Source organism: Numenius arquata, chromosome 2, assembly GCF_964106895.1.
Source record: "Numenius arquata chromosome 2, bNumArq3.hap1.1, whole genome shotgun sequence".
NCBI classification, from domain to species: domain Eukaryota; kingdom Metazoa; phylum Chordata; class Aves; order Charadriiformes; family Scolopacidae; genus Numenius; species Numenius arquata.
The window spans coordinates 1,324,214-1,339,063 of NC_133577.1; the positions used below are offsets into that span (position 1 = coordinate 1,324,214).

The 14,850-nt window shown below is 40.3% G+C and overlaps 1 protein-coding gene across 1 annotated transcript in view; it reads right to left on the reverse strand.

Moving 5' to 3' along the window:
* Window positions 1-14,850, reverse strand: part of PTPRK (protein tyrosine phosphatase receptor type K) — a 310,488-nt gene that overhangs the window by 263,358 nt on the left and 32,280 nt on the right. The window contains exon 3 of the mRNA XM_074144586.1: window positions 569-840. Coding sequence (XP_074000687.1) covers window positions 569-840 — 272 coding nt within the window. The remainder of the gene's footprint in view (window positions 1-568; window positions 841-14,850) is intronic.

Below are 14,850 nucleotides of genomic sequence, written 5' to 3' on the forward strand. Positions count from 1 at the left end.
ATAACAGCATCTAGTAATAACAAGATGATTTTTCTCTCTAAACACCAGCCCTGCGCTGCAGGTGGTTTTGTCCCATAGCGAGCAAACAGGAGAAAAACCACGTCCCGAGCAGCTGCTCGTTAGGTGAGCACCGCTCTGCCTGCACAGCAAATGAAGCAAATGTCATGTGGAAAAAAAAAAAAAAAAAAACAGTTTACGGTCATGTAGTTAGACACAGTAACACAGGCATCTCCAAAAGAGGAGGGAAGACAGGTACAAATTACAGTTGCACAGGCAATTTATTTCTGGGAGTTTATCATTTTTGATGTTCCTGGGTTTTAACTGTACCATTTCCTCTAATGAGGCTTGTTTCCAGCTTACTTTTTTCTTATTATACAATAACAGCTAGCTTTGAAAAAAATCACCTCCTATAAAAAACACCCCTCCCCAAATAATTATTTCTTCCAAACGGAATGCTGTATTTAAGGGCACTGGGAAAATGGTGCATCAGGACAGACCAAACGAATGCAAACTGTATAAAACCTCACTTTAAACGCCGTAAAGCGACAAGAATTTATCGCAAGCTCACCTGGTACTCATTGGGCCAGAAAGTGCTGACAGCCAGCTCTGCTCGAAGCCAGTCCTTCCCAGTGGAGCCGGTGACGTTCCAGATGGGATTGGCCAGCGGCCCTTTGTTCACCCTGACTAGGATGTTCAACGTGCCCGGGTTGGCGTCGTTCTTGCTGTATAGAAGGTAGCTGAAATCGATGCAGTGGGTATCGTTTTCCTTCATGGTCGGAAGCTGGAGTCGAGTCTTTTCTCCCGGGTCGTGGTCTGAGGAAATCACTATCATGTATGATCCTAAAGATGGGGGGAAAGGGAGAAAAAAGAAAAAAACAGCTGTAAGGAAAAAGATAAATGGCAAGAAACTGACTGTGCACTGTGAAAAGGATAGAATCATAGAATTGTCTGGGTTGGAAGGGACCTTTAAGATCATCCAGTCCAACCATCCACCTAACTCTGATAAAAACCATCACTAAACCATGTCTCTAAGCTCTGTGTCAACCCGTCTTTTAAATACCTCCAGGGATGGTGCCTTGACCACTGCCCTGGGCAGCCCATTCCAAGGCTTCATAACCCTTTCAATGGAAAAATGTTTCCTAATATCCAATCTGAACCTCCCCTGGTGCAACTTGAGGCCGTTTCCAAAGGATGGAATGCATAGGTTTTCATATCCCAAAGTTCATGTAGCAAGAAATCCAACAAGGTATAAAATGCACAGAAACACCACTGAAGCAGTATCTGCAGAAGATGCTACATATCTCTGAGGACCTATGGAGATGCTTCCACCTAGAAACTTTTCTCTCTCCTGTTTTAAGGATCAGATAATTAGAAATAGGATCACAGATGGAGTGAACAAAAATAATGAGAGGAGCAAAGGATCATCATTATTCTGAGGTCAGTGAGGCCAAAATTTTCTCAACTTGCTCCACAAGTTTACTGAAAATGAAAAATATGGAATAACAAGGTCCACATCCCTCAACGCAGCTTTATCACGCCTTTCTCTACCCGGGAAAAGAGGCAGACTTGAATTTGAGTGGTTGTCCAAATGAGTAGCCCGTAAAAGTCCTGAGACTATGTACATGAATAAGCACTTGTTGTTGGAACATCAACTCGAAGTATACATTTGAATAAGTTATTACCATTCTGCACGTGAAGTTCTGCCCTTTGATTTTTAGGCAACAAGGAACTATTGGGTTCCAGTATGTCCTGAACAGCTGTATTAACCGTTCTGAAAACCGTCGACAAGCTGTTGCTCAGGAGAAGATGACAATCTATGTATATAGATTAGGTCTTCTGTGTGACATGCTGAGTTACTGGCCTGTAAAGCAATCCTGTGCTTAAAAAATTGTAACCAAAGAGAAGGCAATGCTACAGAATGAAAGCAGTTCTTATTAAACTACACTTATCTTAAAAAAAAAAAAGTTTAAAGAAAACTCTATAACGTAACATCAGCACCTACTTAATATTTAGAATAATATGCAGAATCCATTATTGGAAGGAACAGAATATAAGAATTGAGTTTTGCAGAATTAATGTTGCTTCTTTCGACCTGTTTCAAGATAAAATCATTGGGAGGAAATGAAAAAATCACAATCAAATTATAAGAAATAACGTAGAAGTGTTTCAAGATCTTGCTCCTATACTAAGCTAATCTGCTATAGTCTTTGGAAGCTCCAACATACATTTTTCTGCATATCAACACATTTTATAGTACCCTGCCTTTTCAACCTCTTTTTTCATCATTTAAAAACACTTAGCAGTAAATGTGCATGTATCTATCTACATGTGTTAGTCCTACAGCATTTCATGGAACGCTCCAGACAGCGTTCATAAACCATTTGTCACAAAGCCAAGGCATCTGCTCAGCGTCTCACAAACTACTTCCCCTCACCCCCCTTTTATAAACTTCCTAAGAGGCTACATCCCATGAATGTACACAACCTCACTCCTTCCTCAGTTCTCTGCCTACTCCAACAAAATCAGAAGCCAGTGCCAAAATAAACTATTCATCAAATTTATCTTTGAAAAACACAGAAAATATTTTCTTAAGCCTTTTTTAAGAAAGTTACTGTTTATTTGTAAAGAAATACTACGTACTAAAGTAGGATTGAAAGAGTTGGGGTGTTTTTCCCATTCATACGTGCCTGTAATATCTTCAGTCAAAACTTAAAAACCTTATGCAAAACTTTAGCCTAGATACTCACTCTATAGGTTGTTTGTTTTTTTTTTTAAACAAGCATTTCCTTTAACATTGAAAACTGTATTTTGTAGTACTATGTATGTGGCACAAGTTACTGTGCAATCCATTAAAAACAAATGAAGCCACATAAACATGAATAGTAGAAATTATAGAAAGAATAGTGTTCAAAACAAAAGATTTATAATTGATGTCCAGCTGAGTTTGAAGTAGCACAGCATTGATGAGAACAAGCTATGAAGTTTCCACATTTGAAAGGTACCAGCTAATACCATACACCACTTTTATAAAGTAACAGCACAGGAGGAAGGGTGACAGCGGGGACACATCCCTAGGCAAATATGTGCTCACCGAATTAGCACCAAATGCCCCTTCACATACCAAAATAAATGTATTTCATAAATGTTATTAGACATGAAGTAAAAGGATTAAACAAAACCAGCACCAGAAGACTTTCCTTTCATTTTTAAATAATTCATTAGCTGCAGTGAACAGGAACTGTGCAGATCCAAGATAGTCATTTATAACGCTGTCCAAACAAATGTTTTTAATACTCGTATATTTTGACAAGACTTTCAAAAGTAACACACACTCCAGAGTACGCTTATTTCTTAGCGTACAGAGATCCCAGGTGGTCAGGCAAACCTCTGGCCTGATCTCACCTACAGCTACTGCAACACTCAGTTGACCATGTAAATGGACAGACAGCATTTATATTTATGTACAAAGGTGAAACATAGGTGTAACTGCATAGGAAAAAAAAAAAAAAAAAAAAATCACATACACATGAAACAAATCTGTAACACTGTATTATTACCAAGTCAAAAGTTTTCAATTTGTTCATTTTTTCTTCTTACAAGACAGAAAGAATAAATTTCATCTTTGGATGATGATGTAAGAAATCAGAGGTGAAACCTATCCAAAGTCATCATTTACACCTAGACAAAGAGCCATTGTTCTTAACTATTCCTTTCATTGTCTATTTTTCACCCCGCCCAAGAGCAAAGTCTTCAGTTACTCTGGCAGTTGGGCTGCTACAAAATGCATCCCAAATCAACAGAAACATTTTTCTTGAAACATGTGGTTTGACATCTGATGTTGCTTCACCCTCCCTTTCCGTAATTCCCAAGAGTCTTCCCCATCCTTCCACGTTTACAATCTTTAAAACTCATAACGAACACTCTCTTTCTCCCAGCCCACTTCTATTTATACATAGTTTATAGTTCTCCAAATCAAATGCCACACTCCTGTTTTTGCTTTTCTTCTCTGAAGTCCTGTTCTATTTATTTAGAATCACAGAATGGTTAGAGTTGGAAGGGACCTTAAAGACCATCCAGTGCCACCCCCTGCCCTGGGCAGGGACATCTCCCACCAGACCAGGTTGCTCAAAGCCCCGTCCAACCTGGCCTTGAGCCCCTCCAGGGATGGGGCAGCCACAGCTTCTCTGGGCAACCTGGGCCAGGCTCTCACAACCCTCACAGCAAAGAATTTCTTTGTAGTATCTCATCTAAATCTCCCCTCTTTCAGTTTAAAACTATTACCCCTTATTTGCCAGGTAATAGCTCTTAATGTTATTCCTGATGTAGAAGGTCAATCCAGTCCTTTCCTGCACAGAATAGAAACATCAGAGCATGACCCAGCTAAACAGCACTGCCTCCTAAGCCTTCACCCAGCTCAGGTCGAGAATTCAGCTTTAGAATCTGACCTTCAGGAAGATTTTGATGCCTATTCAGCGCTTATTCATGAACTCACTAAAAGACATCTACATAGATACGGAAAAAGAGACATCAGACTTTTCCTTAGTAACATTATTAAATATATCCGTATGTTCCTCCTAGCTTTCACTTGCTTTATTTGTTTTAATAACCATTGAACTTGATGTTCTAGCTCAGTGGCAAGGACAGATCATTTCAGAATAAATTAATTCCTTAACTAATTACCTGTGAAAAGCCTTGGGCTTTATCCCCTACTGAAAACCAAGCTTTCTTATCATCTAGCTGTTAATTGCAGGTAAGAAATCATGCTAATATTAAAAAAAAAAGAAAAATCCTTAACTGAAATGTACCCGCTGTAATGTACCAACATCGCATTGAAATTATTTTCTCTCACTTCCTTGCTCCGTGAAAAACGGGCTTCTATTTGAAGTGTGAAACTTGGAATTTTCAGTAAGCTGGGCTTCAATCCTGCAAATCCCCTTCCCTTCAAACAAGCACCAGCTACCAAACCGGCTCCATTTTAAGGGCACCCTCTGGTAACTTCTCCCCCTGCTTCTGTGCTGCTGCTATTACCAAGACACAGTTACGTCACCTTCCGGTGAAAAAAAGAATAATTCGGAAAATTCTGAACTTCATATACAACTAGATTTCTGGGTACAAATGCGGATTCAACTTTAGAATCACAGAACTGCCTGGGTTGGAAGGGACCTTTAAGATCATCTAGTCCCACCATCAACCTAACTGCTAAAAGCCATCACTAAACCATGTCTCTAAGCACTAGAGACTTTGCTGATGGGGAAAACATGGATATACTTTATATTGTTGTAGGGAGTAAGTTGAAGATGCTTAAATGGATTCACAGGAAAAAATTCAGTAAAAAGAAGTCTTCCCCATAAAATTGAAAGAAGGGGTTGTCTGTACTTCATGGCAATATCAATGACACGAGGAGGAGAGTCAAGGGGACTTAAGTGCAACATCCTAAAGCTCAGGCCGATGTGACCTTTTTATTTCATTTTTTCATAGCTACTATATAACATTATAGTCCCCGATTAGGTTTCAGGCAAACTTTATAAGAGACAGTGGGCAATGAACTGACACCAAGATACAGATACAGGCTTGCGACTGGAAAGAGGCTGCAAAGAGAAGTAGTTCAGAAAAGCCTGTACTAATTCACGGAGAACTCACGTTTCCCACACACTAGTATTTATGCTTATTTTGTTCTTCAGAGTAACACCCGTGACCATCTCACAGAGGGCTCTTTATATGTATTTCTGTAATTTGCAAGAAGGGAAAAAGTAAAGGCCAATGATAAAACCTCAAATGTTTGGGTTTTTTTTTCTTACAGAAACGATATTTTCTTCAAAAGAAAAAAAAAAAACCAAAACAAATCCAATGAATAAATTAAATATACTCCAGGTAAACATCCATCTGCTTGAGTTTAAAAAACCTTAAACCATTGAAGCCTTCTCTTTCTCCTTCCATTACTCAACACAGTGAATATCTGCCACCCTAGGGCAGAAAAAAAATATTAAAGAAATCAAGAAGAAAAACTAGACACAATACTAAGCTTTTAATTTTAATACCCTGCCCCATCAGTTCAGTTCCAGGTCTTAAGGAGTATATCTAGCAATAAATGTACAGACACTACAATCCCTCTTAAAATACATTACTTGACACACAGACAAAATGTGTAATATCATTAAAACCTGATTTGCCTCAGTCAGCTGCTTTCATTAAAAAAAAAATAATAATGTTAATACTGTAAACAATACAAGAGTTCTCCAAAATGTCTCTAAATGGCTACGATTCAGGGGTATCTTTCCACACACTTCACTTGCTGGCAGTATTATTCCCTACACGAGACCCTGCACTTGTTGAAGGAATGATTCAATTTCTTTACAGACTGTCAAAATTGAAAGGGGCAGGGGGGACGGGAGCAAAGCAGGATCACCAATTCCAAGTTCTCCGCATAGCTCACTGCCAACGCACCACTACTCAAATACTCAAATGCAAGTGAAGACAAGACTCTGAATTTACTACAAAGATTAAAAACAACAACAAAAACATGCAACACGAAGACAGGGAATATTTTTCTTGAAAATGAGAATGCAATCCATTTTTTTTTCTTCTATTTCCCATAGAGAACGAGTATTATTACAGTAACCAACCCGAAACAGGTCATTAAGCCACATGATATAAATAAAGGCAGAATTTTCACTCAAACAGAAACTCTGCCTAATGGATTCATCAGTTTTACACAGATGCTTCAACTTCCCATGAGGAGAAAAGGTGTCCTGCCCTCCAGCCTGTACCGGATCCTGCCGAAAGCCCAGCTCTACTGGGAATTGGAACTGGGATTGCCTAGAGAAGCTGTGGCTGCCCCATCCCTGGAGGGGTTCAAGGCCAGGCTGGACAGGGCTTTGAGCAACCTGGTCTGGTGGGAGATGTCCCTGCCCAGGGCAAGGGGTGGCAATGGATGGTCTTCAAGGTCACTTCCAACCCAAACAATTCTGTGATTCCCCCTTTTTCCACACTCACCCCCTTCTCCCTCCCATCCCCACATTTCAAAGGTAAGCCAGTATTTGGAGAAGTTTTGTGAAGAAGTTTTGACTGAAAACCATTCTTCAGGCTACAAGTAGCTACCGAAGTTCTGTTCCCCTTATCAACATTTTATATATGAATAAACATGAAAAATACAGACTTTTGAAGTGTTTTGAATTCCTAGTTTTTCTCATACATAACACCAGGTTCCTGTGGATTTGTTTGTACTGATGCAGAGAAAGAAAACACAATGAGATACGGGTTTCTGAGGTATGATAATTTAAGTCTTTTCACCCTGCTTTTCCCTGCGATGAATCTTTAGCAAATACACGGGCTTTAAACCCTCCAAAATCCCAGACAGAAAAATTTCAGTCAGCAGCTGAAATTTGCAATGGAAACTTGCAGCGTCCGTGTATCTTACAATGTGCTCCTCTGAACAGTTCCTACCAACAAAGCGTTCAGAAAATGACGTTTGACACGGAGCATCGGGCAGGCGTATGAAAGGACAGTGTCACTGAACACTGAGCTGCATTTAAGGAACCGAAAGGCACAGGGAATGGTTTCGTATTTATTTGGGAATTAAGCAAGGGACTCATTCATGAATTTGTAACACCAGCATCCATGAATGGATGGCCAAGATGAAACTAACAGCTTCGAGTTGTCTGAAATGCTGTTGTAAAGCCACAGATGCCCCACAGGTGGTGGCACGGTGACCGTAGGATGCTTCTCAGTCACCCAGGGGCTGATCTGGCTGCCCAACAATCTGGCATCAACTCTGTATGGAAGAAAATGTATTTTTCTAAGCAAAACTTCCAAGAGATGTCCGAATCAAGAATAATATCAACTGAGTATGAAGTTATCTGACTGGGATGTAAAGTAACTGGGTACCAGTCACACCTGCACAGCCCAATGCCAGTGAGATGTTCCAACATGCAGCCCATCCCGGAGCAGCAGCTGATGGTGCCAAACCTCAAGGCACCCTGCACCTCTGGGGGAAAATTCCATCCTATGAAGACAGAGACACATACAAACAGTTGAAACAACTTCACTGTATGAAATCCAGGTGCAGAAAAGAGTTGAAATCCATTTTGCTTCACCCTTGCTGTAAGCTGCTCTGATATCACTTGGCTGGATGAGACGAGCAGTAAATGTACAAAGAGATCTCTCCCTGCACACTAGTTCTGTTCCACCCATTTTTGTGGCAGACATTCCAGGACAAAAGCCTGGTGTTGGCCATTCTATGTCCTCCTGTAGGACTATGATGACAGCTTATCATGGAACCATGGAATTGCCTGGGTTGGAAGGGACCTTTCAGATCATCCAGTCCAACCATCAACCCAACACTGACAAAAACCATCACTAACCCATGTCCCTCAGCACCACGTCTGCCCGGCTTTTGAATACCTCCATGGGCGGGGACTCCACCACTGCCCTGGGCAGCCCATTCCAAGGCTTCATAACCCTTTCAGTGGAGAAATTTTTCCTAAAATCCATCCTAAACCTCGCCTGGTGCAACTTGAGGCCATTTCCTCTTGTCCCATCGCCTGTTCCTTGGGAGAAGAGACCGACCCCCCCTGGCTACACCCTCCTTTCAGGGAGTTGGAGAGAGCGAGAAGGTCTCCCCTCAGCCTCCTTTTCTCCAGGCTGAACACCCCCAGCTCCCTCAGCCGCTCCTCACAAGACTTGTGCTCCAGACCCCTCACCGGCTCCGTTGCCCTTCTCTGGACCCGCTCCAGCCCCTCAATGTCTTTCCTGTTGTGAGGGGCCCAGAACTGGACCCAGCACTCGAGGTGGGATCTCACCAGTGCCCAGTACAGGGGGACCATCACTGCCCCAGTCCTGCTGGCCACACTGTTTGATTTCTTCCCAGATGAGGGAAATGAACTGATTCCTGGAATGGCCCAACAACCACCAGAGCCATGTCAAGAAACAAGAGGAAACTGAAGCTGTAATACATACACAGACAAGGGTTATTTTCCCCAGAATAAAAAAAAAAAAAAAAAAAAAAATTAGTTAAAAGTAACTTCTTTCAAGTAGCTGGAAAGTCTTGAGAGAACGACAGCTCAAAAAATAGCTTTAAGATTATTTTCTCTTCATTGCCAACTAAAAAAAAAAAAAAAAAAAAAAAAGGTCCTGCAAACTCTTTAGGGTTTCTTTTCCCCTCCTAGGTACTAAGTGGCATTTAGATTTTAACTGAATGGGAAAATAGAATTTTTGAAGCAGCATTCATATTCAGAGTGTCTTTAACACACCAATCATTCCTCTAAAAGCAACAGTATTTAAAGCGCATTGAGAAGATACTTGTTCCTATCAGCTTAAGACACTGAAATTGAAAACAGAAATTAAACTGGTCATTCCCTGGATGAGCGTACGACAGCAGAAAGTACAAATTAACAATCTGCTGAGAATACCACTCCCAAGGATCACCAACAGTTAATAAAGGCTCAACAGACATAATCATTACCATATGCAACAGCAGATTACAATTGTTATTACAGACCTTTCAGAAGAGGAAATTATATGCCCTCTATTTCTTGAAAGAAGTCTTAGTACTTATTTAAAGCATGGAAGGTTTATAAAATGCTTTCATTAGACTTTTTTTTTTTTTGGTAACTGGAAGAATATTCATTCCTTTATTTTGGATCACTTTGTCTTGGCACCAAAAAATAACTTTTCCTGCTATGAGAACAATTTTCCTCAGAACATTGCTTTATGCAACAGCGACCAGAAGAATCATTTTTTACTTTGAAATTTTATTCCTTTTACAGGTGTAGGACCTACACTTAAGGAGATGTATATCCCTTTGAATTCACAGCATGAATTAAGAGCCAATTACTGATAAGAGTTTTGAAAAACAGTATAGAATGTTATTTAAATCACAGAAATAATACTGACCTATACGTTGAGAAGATCTAATAGCAAATTGTTACCTCTTCTTCAAACCATCCCCCATCCTCCCCCCTGAAGTACGTACCTTACTTTGGAGTGATTCACACTCCACCTGAGAATAACCAGGACTCATGTCTTTATAAATATAATTGCAGTACTATTTAGTGAACTTAAGTACTTGCTTAAGGAGAAGAAAAAAACAAACTGGAAACCCTGAAGTTTATTATTTCCAAGGAAGTCTTCAGTTTGTCTTCAGACCATCAACTACACATGGTTATGCATATTTGTAAAATAAAATCTTAAGCAATTTAACAAGCGTGGCATGCTAACTCTGAACAGCTCGTAAAGCTCTGAAGTTTATATAGATGGAAAGGAAAAAGCTAAAAAATGGAACAGCTACGGAGACCTACTTCTGGAGTTCCTTTTGAATTCCCAGTTAGTGACTGCGATGCTGATCTTCCAATCGCAAACAGCCCTATAATGCATCTCTATGATAACCATAATAAATAACTCAACACCACCTAAAGTCAACAGTCAAAATCCATGGATGCTACATATCCAAAAAAGTACCTTGAGGAATCCTATACCCAAGAATATGAGGATTCATAATTCATCATATCAAATACCATGGAAACAAGATTAAAAAACCCTAAACATCTGTTGTCACCAGAAAGAATTCATACAGGCAATAAAAACAACAGAAACAGACAAAAATCCAACCAAAACACAGTTGAAACATTTGTCTCGATGCTTTAGGGCGGCTTAGAAAATACATTAAAAACTTAAGATCAGAAATTAGAATTCCTTTCTCTCCTGGGTGCTGGAGCTCACAGTTCAAAGAGACACATGGGTTTTATGGCATGTGACAACACTCGTCACGCTTCACCTCTTGCTCACAGCCCCCCCGTTCCGCAGACATCGACTGCTCCTCTCCCCCAAACACTTAAAACTCATTAGTGTTATTAACACACTATATTCAGAGTAATGGTTATAACCTGTGCTTAGTCTGGCATTTGCTGCAGCTCCATCAGGCATGATGGAGGCCAGGACACCCGAGAGGTCATCATATTTTCCATTGGAATTAGCTGTTTTAAAATAAATGAATAGAGAAAGAAAGAAATAAGCTCTCCCTATAAACACTTGCCTCTCAAATAATATTAGCAGCTCAATTGGTTTTACACTCTAGCACACACCATCTCTCTTCTACAGGGAAATACTTTTGAGATGGATGGAAACAACCCTATCTATTATCAAAATCACTCATGCTAACATACTAGCATTTTTTTTATACTGTTTTGAAAGAAATAATTGGGCTCGCTGTTCAGCAACAAGAAGAAGAGCAAGGAGAAAGGCTGCATGTTAACTAGGGCTGCTGTTCTAGAGAGAACTTCAAGTTCACAGCTATTAATGGGGTTTGGTGGGTTTTGTCCTTATTTGGGGGCTTTTTGTTTTGATCTCAGAAAACATCCCAGTTTATGAAGATGAGCATCTTTCCTCTTGACACCGCGCGTCCCAACTAATAAAAATTTGAAACAGCTTTTCCCTTCCAAATAGCTGGTTTATACATGCTAATGCTATTTAAATCCTCCTCTACTTTGAATCCTGAAGTTGAGGATGCCACACTGAGCATTCTCATCCAGCCCCACAAAACAGCCCTCTGCCTGCACGAGGTTACCAGCTAATGCTTGGCACTGACTAATGTGATCGACCTGAAGTTCTAAAAAACACAAAAATTGAGAAAGCTACCAAAAGATGTACCATATGACAGGTGAGAACCTCGTCTCCACTTCAGACAACTTGTGAACCTTTAACACTAATATTCATTAGTCAAATATTGTACTTAACAATTAGGACTACGAATTGAACCCATGTTCCAAATGTAATTTCATGCAAATTTCTTCTGTGATTGAGTTATTTCACATTTTGGTTTCTGCAATGACATAGTGCAGATACCAGAGCACCAAGTCATCCAAGGAGCTATTTCACTTTCTTTTCTTTTTTAAACTGCAATTAAGCTTTGAAATAAAGTTTTTGCACTTGTACTTCCTAAGGGAATGTGTAATTTATCCTGAACTAAGAGGATAATTTCAGTCTCTAAAACTTTTCCTTCAAAATTAGAATTTGCTAAAACCATAAAGGAAATGTGAAGTTGTTAATAACTGTGACTCCTACTACTGCCTTCTGAACCTCCTGAATGTCCAAGTAAGATACTCAGTCAAGTGTCAAGAAGTACCTCAGAAAATGAAGAGAAATGAATCGTACAGTATTGTCTTCTAACACTTAACTTCTTTAAAAAATATCTGTTTCTATCAAGGGATTATCAAACGAATTTAGAACACAAGCACAACTGTTAATCATAACAAAGTAGTTTCTAAAACAGAAGTTAAAGAAAAAAAAAGATAAAATATTTCCCCTCGCAATTTACCTATCAATCCTCGTGAGACTGATGAAGGGCTAACCAGAATCTTCCCTACACAGAATGGAAATCCACAACAAATAGGGAAAGAAAAAGAATTTAGATTCTTTCCAAAAAACCAGATAAAAAAAGGCAATAGAGGCTGTGTATTGTTAGCTGACAGCTGCTTTTCTCACATGGAGAAGACACACAACTTTCCCTAGCATTTATGGACACAAAGACATTTCAGGAGGGAAAACTGTGACAGCAGATATCAGAACGCTTATGACTCTAGGTAAGAGACAGCAATTAAGCACTCAATTCCAGAATTCCATTAACGGCTTAGCTACTCTCCAACCTGAATCCCTCTCATTGCAATTTAAGATTATTACTGCTTAACCTACCACCAGCCAACACAAAGACCAGGTTACCATCCCCTCTGCACCCACCTTCGCTTTTTGAAAGTTTCTATTTCCTTTTTCTCTCCTGTAGAAAAGACAATCCTAATTTCTTCAGTCTTTCCGGCAAGGACACGCTGCTGTCCAGCCCTCTGCGCTTTCCCAAAATGGGAATTCTCCTTCCACACCCCAAACTGAATACAAGTACTAAGAAAACAACAAAAACAAAACCACCGAAAAGACCATTTTATATATTTTTAAACAGAAAATCCCATACAAAGAAATCTCAAGGGCTGCCTTTTTCAAAACATTGTGGACTCACATTTAATTAGGAATTCACAGCAACCACAAAAAACCATTTGTGCAGATCTACTACTTCATCTTGCACTCACGCTCCTGATCATTCCACCCAAGTGTCATTGCAAGCCTGCCCAGTTTCACCAAATCATTCAATTTTCATTATTTTTCAATTTTTGTTCATTAGTAGTACCACAATCCATCATAATCATTTTGAACCCCAGCTTACCCTCAAATCACAGAATGCTATGGGGTTGGAAGGGACCTCTGGAGATCATCCAGCCCAACCCCCTGCCAGAGCAGGGCCACCCAGAGCAGGTCCCACAGGAACGTGTACAGGCGGGTTTGGAATGTCTCCAGAGAAGGAGACTCCACCACCTCTCTGGGCAGCCTCTTCCAGGGCTCTGCCACCCTCACAGGAAAGAAGTTCCTCCTCATGTTTAGATGGAACTTCTTATGTTCAAGTTTGTGCCCGTTCCCTCTTGTCCTGTCCCTGGGCACCACTGAAAAAAGACTGGCCCCATCCTCCTGACACCCACCCTTTAAGTATTAGGCTCAGTAACCTGGACATCCCCATAAAGTTCAAAGGACACTTCTTGTTCCATCATCCACGGCTCTAATGAAAATGTTAAGAACAACTGGACGCTATCAATGTTCTACAGGCAGCTTTTTCACCTACTGTAAAGCAGTTTCAGTTTCATCAAGATATTTCTTCTCTAAGCTTAATAGAGTAAGAGTCATAGGTTAAGGCATATGGTATTTACTGCTTCACTCTTTTTCCTTATATATTTCGAGAAATAAATTTGCACTTCCTTACAGGTTACAGAACTGCCTTCTCCATACTTCCCAGCGTGCGTAACTTTGCTCGCTACCACATAAAATACACTGTCATGTTGAGGGGTAGTTGAAGAGTTGAAAAGTTGACGATCATCAGCTCTTCTCCTGCTAGACAGAAGACACTTCATTTCAATGCCTACCCCTAAGTTGTCCAAGTCAACAGCAGGAGCAGATACTGCCTGGCCCGCAGGGATCAGTGAGGACACTTGTCCCCATGGGTCACTCCACCCAGGCCAACTAGACCTGCCAGGTGGCCTCCACACACCTGGCTTGCTCACCCCCAAGCCCTGTGTGTCACCTCCACAACCCCAAGACACAACCACTGTCCCCCTACCAACTTCTTGTGGTCCCTCCCGCCTGCTCACTGGCGGGACGGTGTGAGGAGCAGAGCTCAGCAACAACCAAAGCCATCAGTGCGCCACTGTCATCCTGAATCCAAAACATAGATCCACACCAGCTGCTGGCAAGAACCTTAACTCCATCCCAGTTGAAACCAGTAACCAAGTGTGTGACTGCAGATGGAGAGAGGTGAGGTGGAGAAGGATTCCAGTAACTACAAAAAGCCATTCTGACTCACACATCAGCAATTTCCCCCATTCCCTTCTCCAATGCTCTCATTATTACTTGAAACATAAATAAATAAATAAATCAGCCAGCCCAGAGATTTAGGGACCCATAGGAGCAATTAGGCTATACAGCTTGGGTTGGTTTAACTGCTTTGTCTGAACAAAAAGCAAAACAAAAAAAAAAATCTTAAATACCTTCAAAAGCTAAAAATAATTTTTGAAGTCTATACAGCTAATAAAAACCATCGTTTCTTTCAATGTCAGGTACTAATTATCATTTTAGTTGTAAATCTACTAAGAAACTTATTGGAATAAAAATAATACATTGAGAGGTGGAAGATATATTTTTAAAGCAAGTACTTTTTTTTTCTGTAATATAATCAAGCTTTTTTTTTAATGTGCAACATATCAAGGGCACGGCAAGGCTGGCAGCAACCGTCTGGCTCGGTCGTTTAGCAAAACATGAACTAAG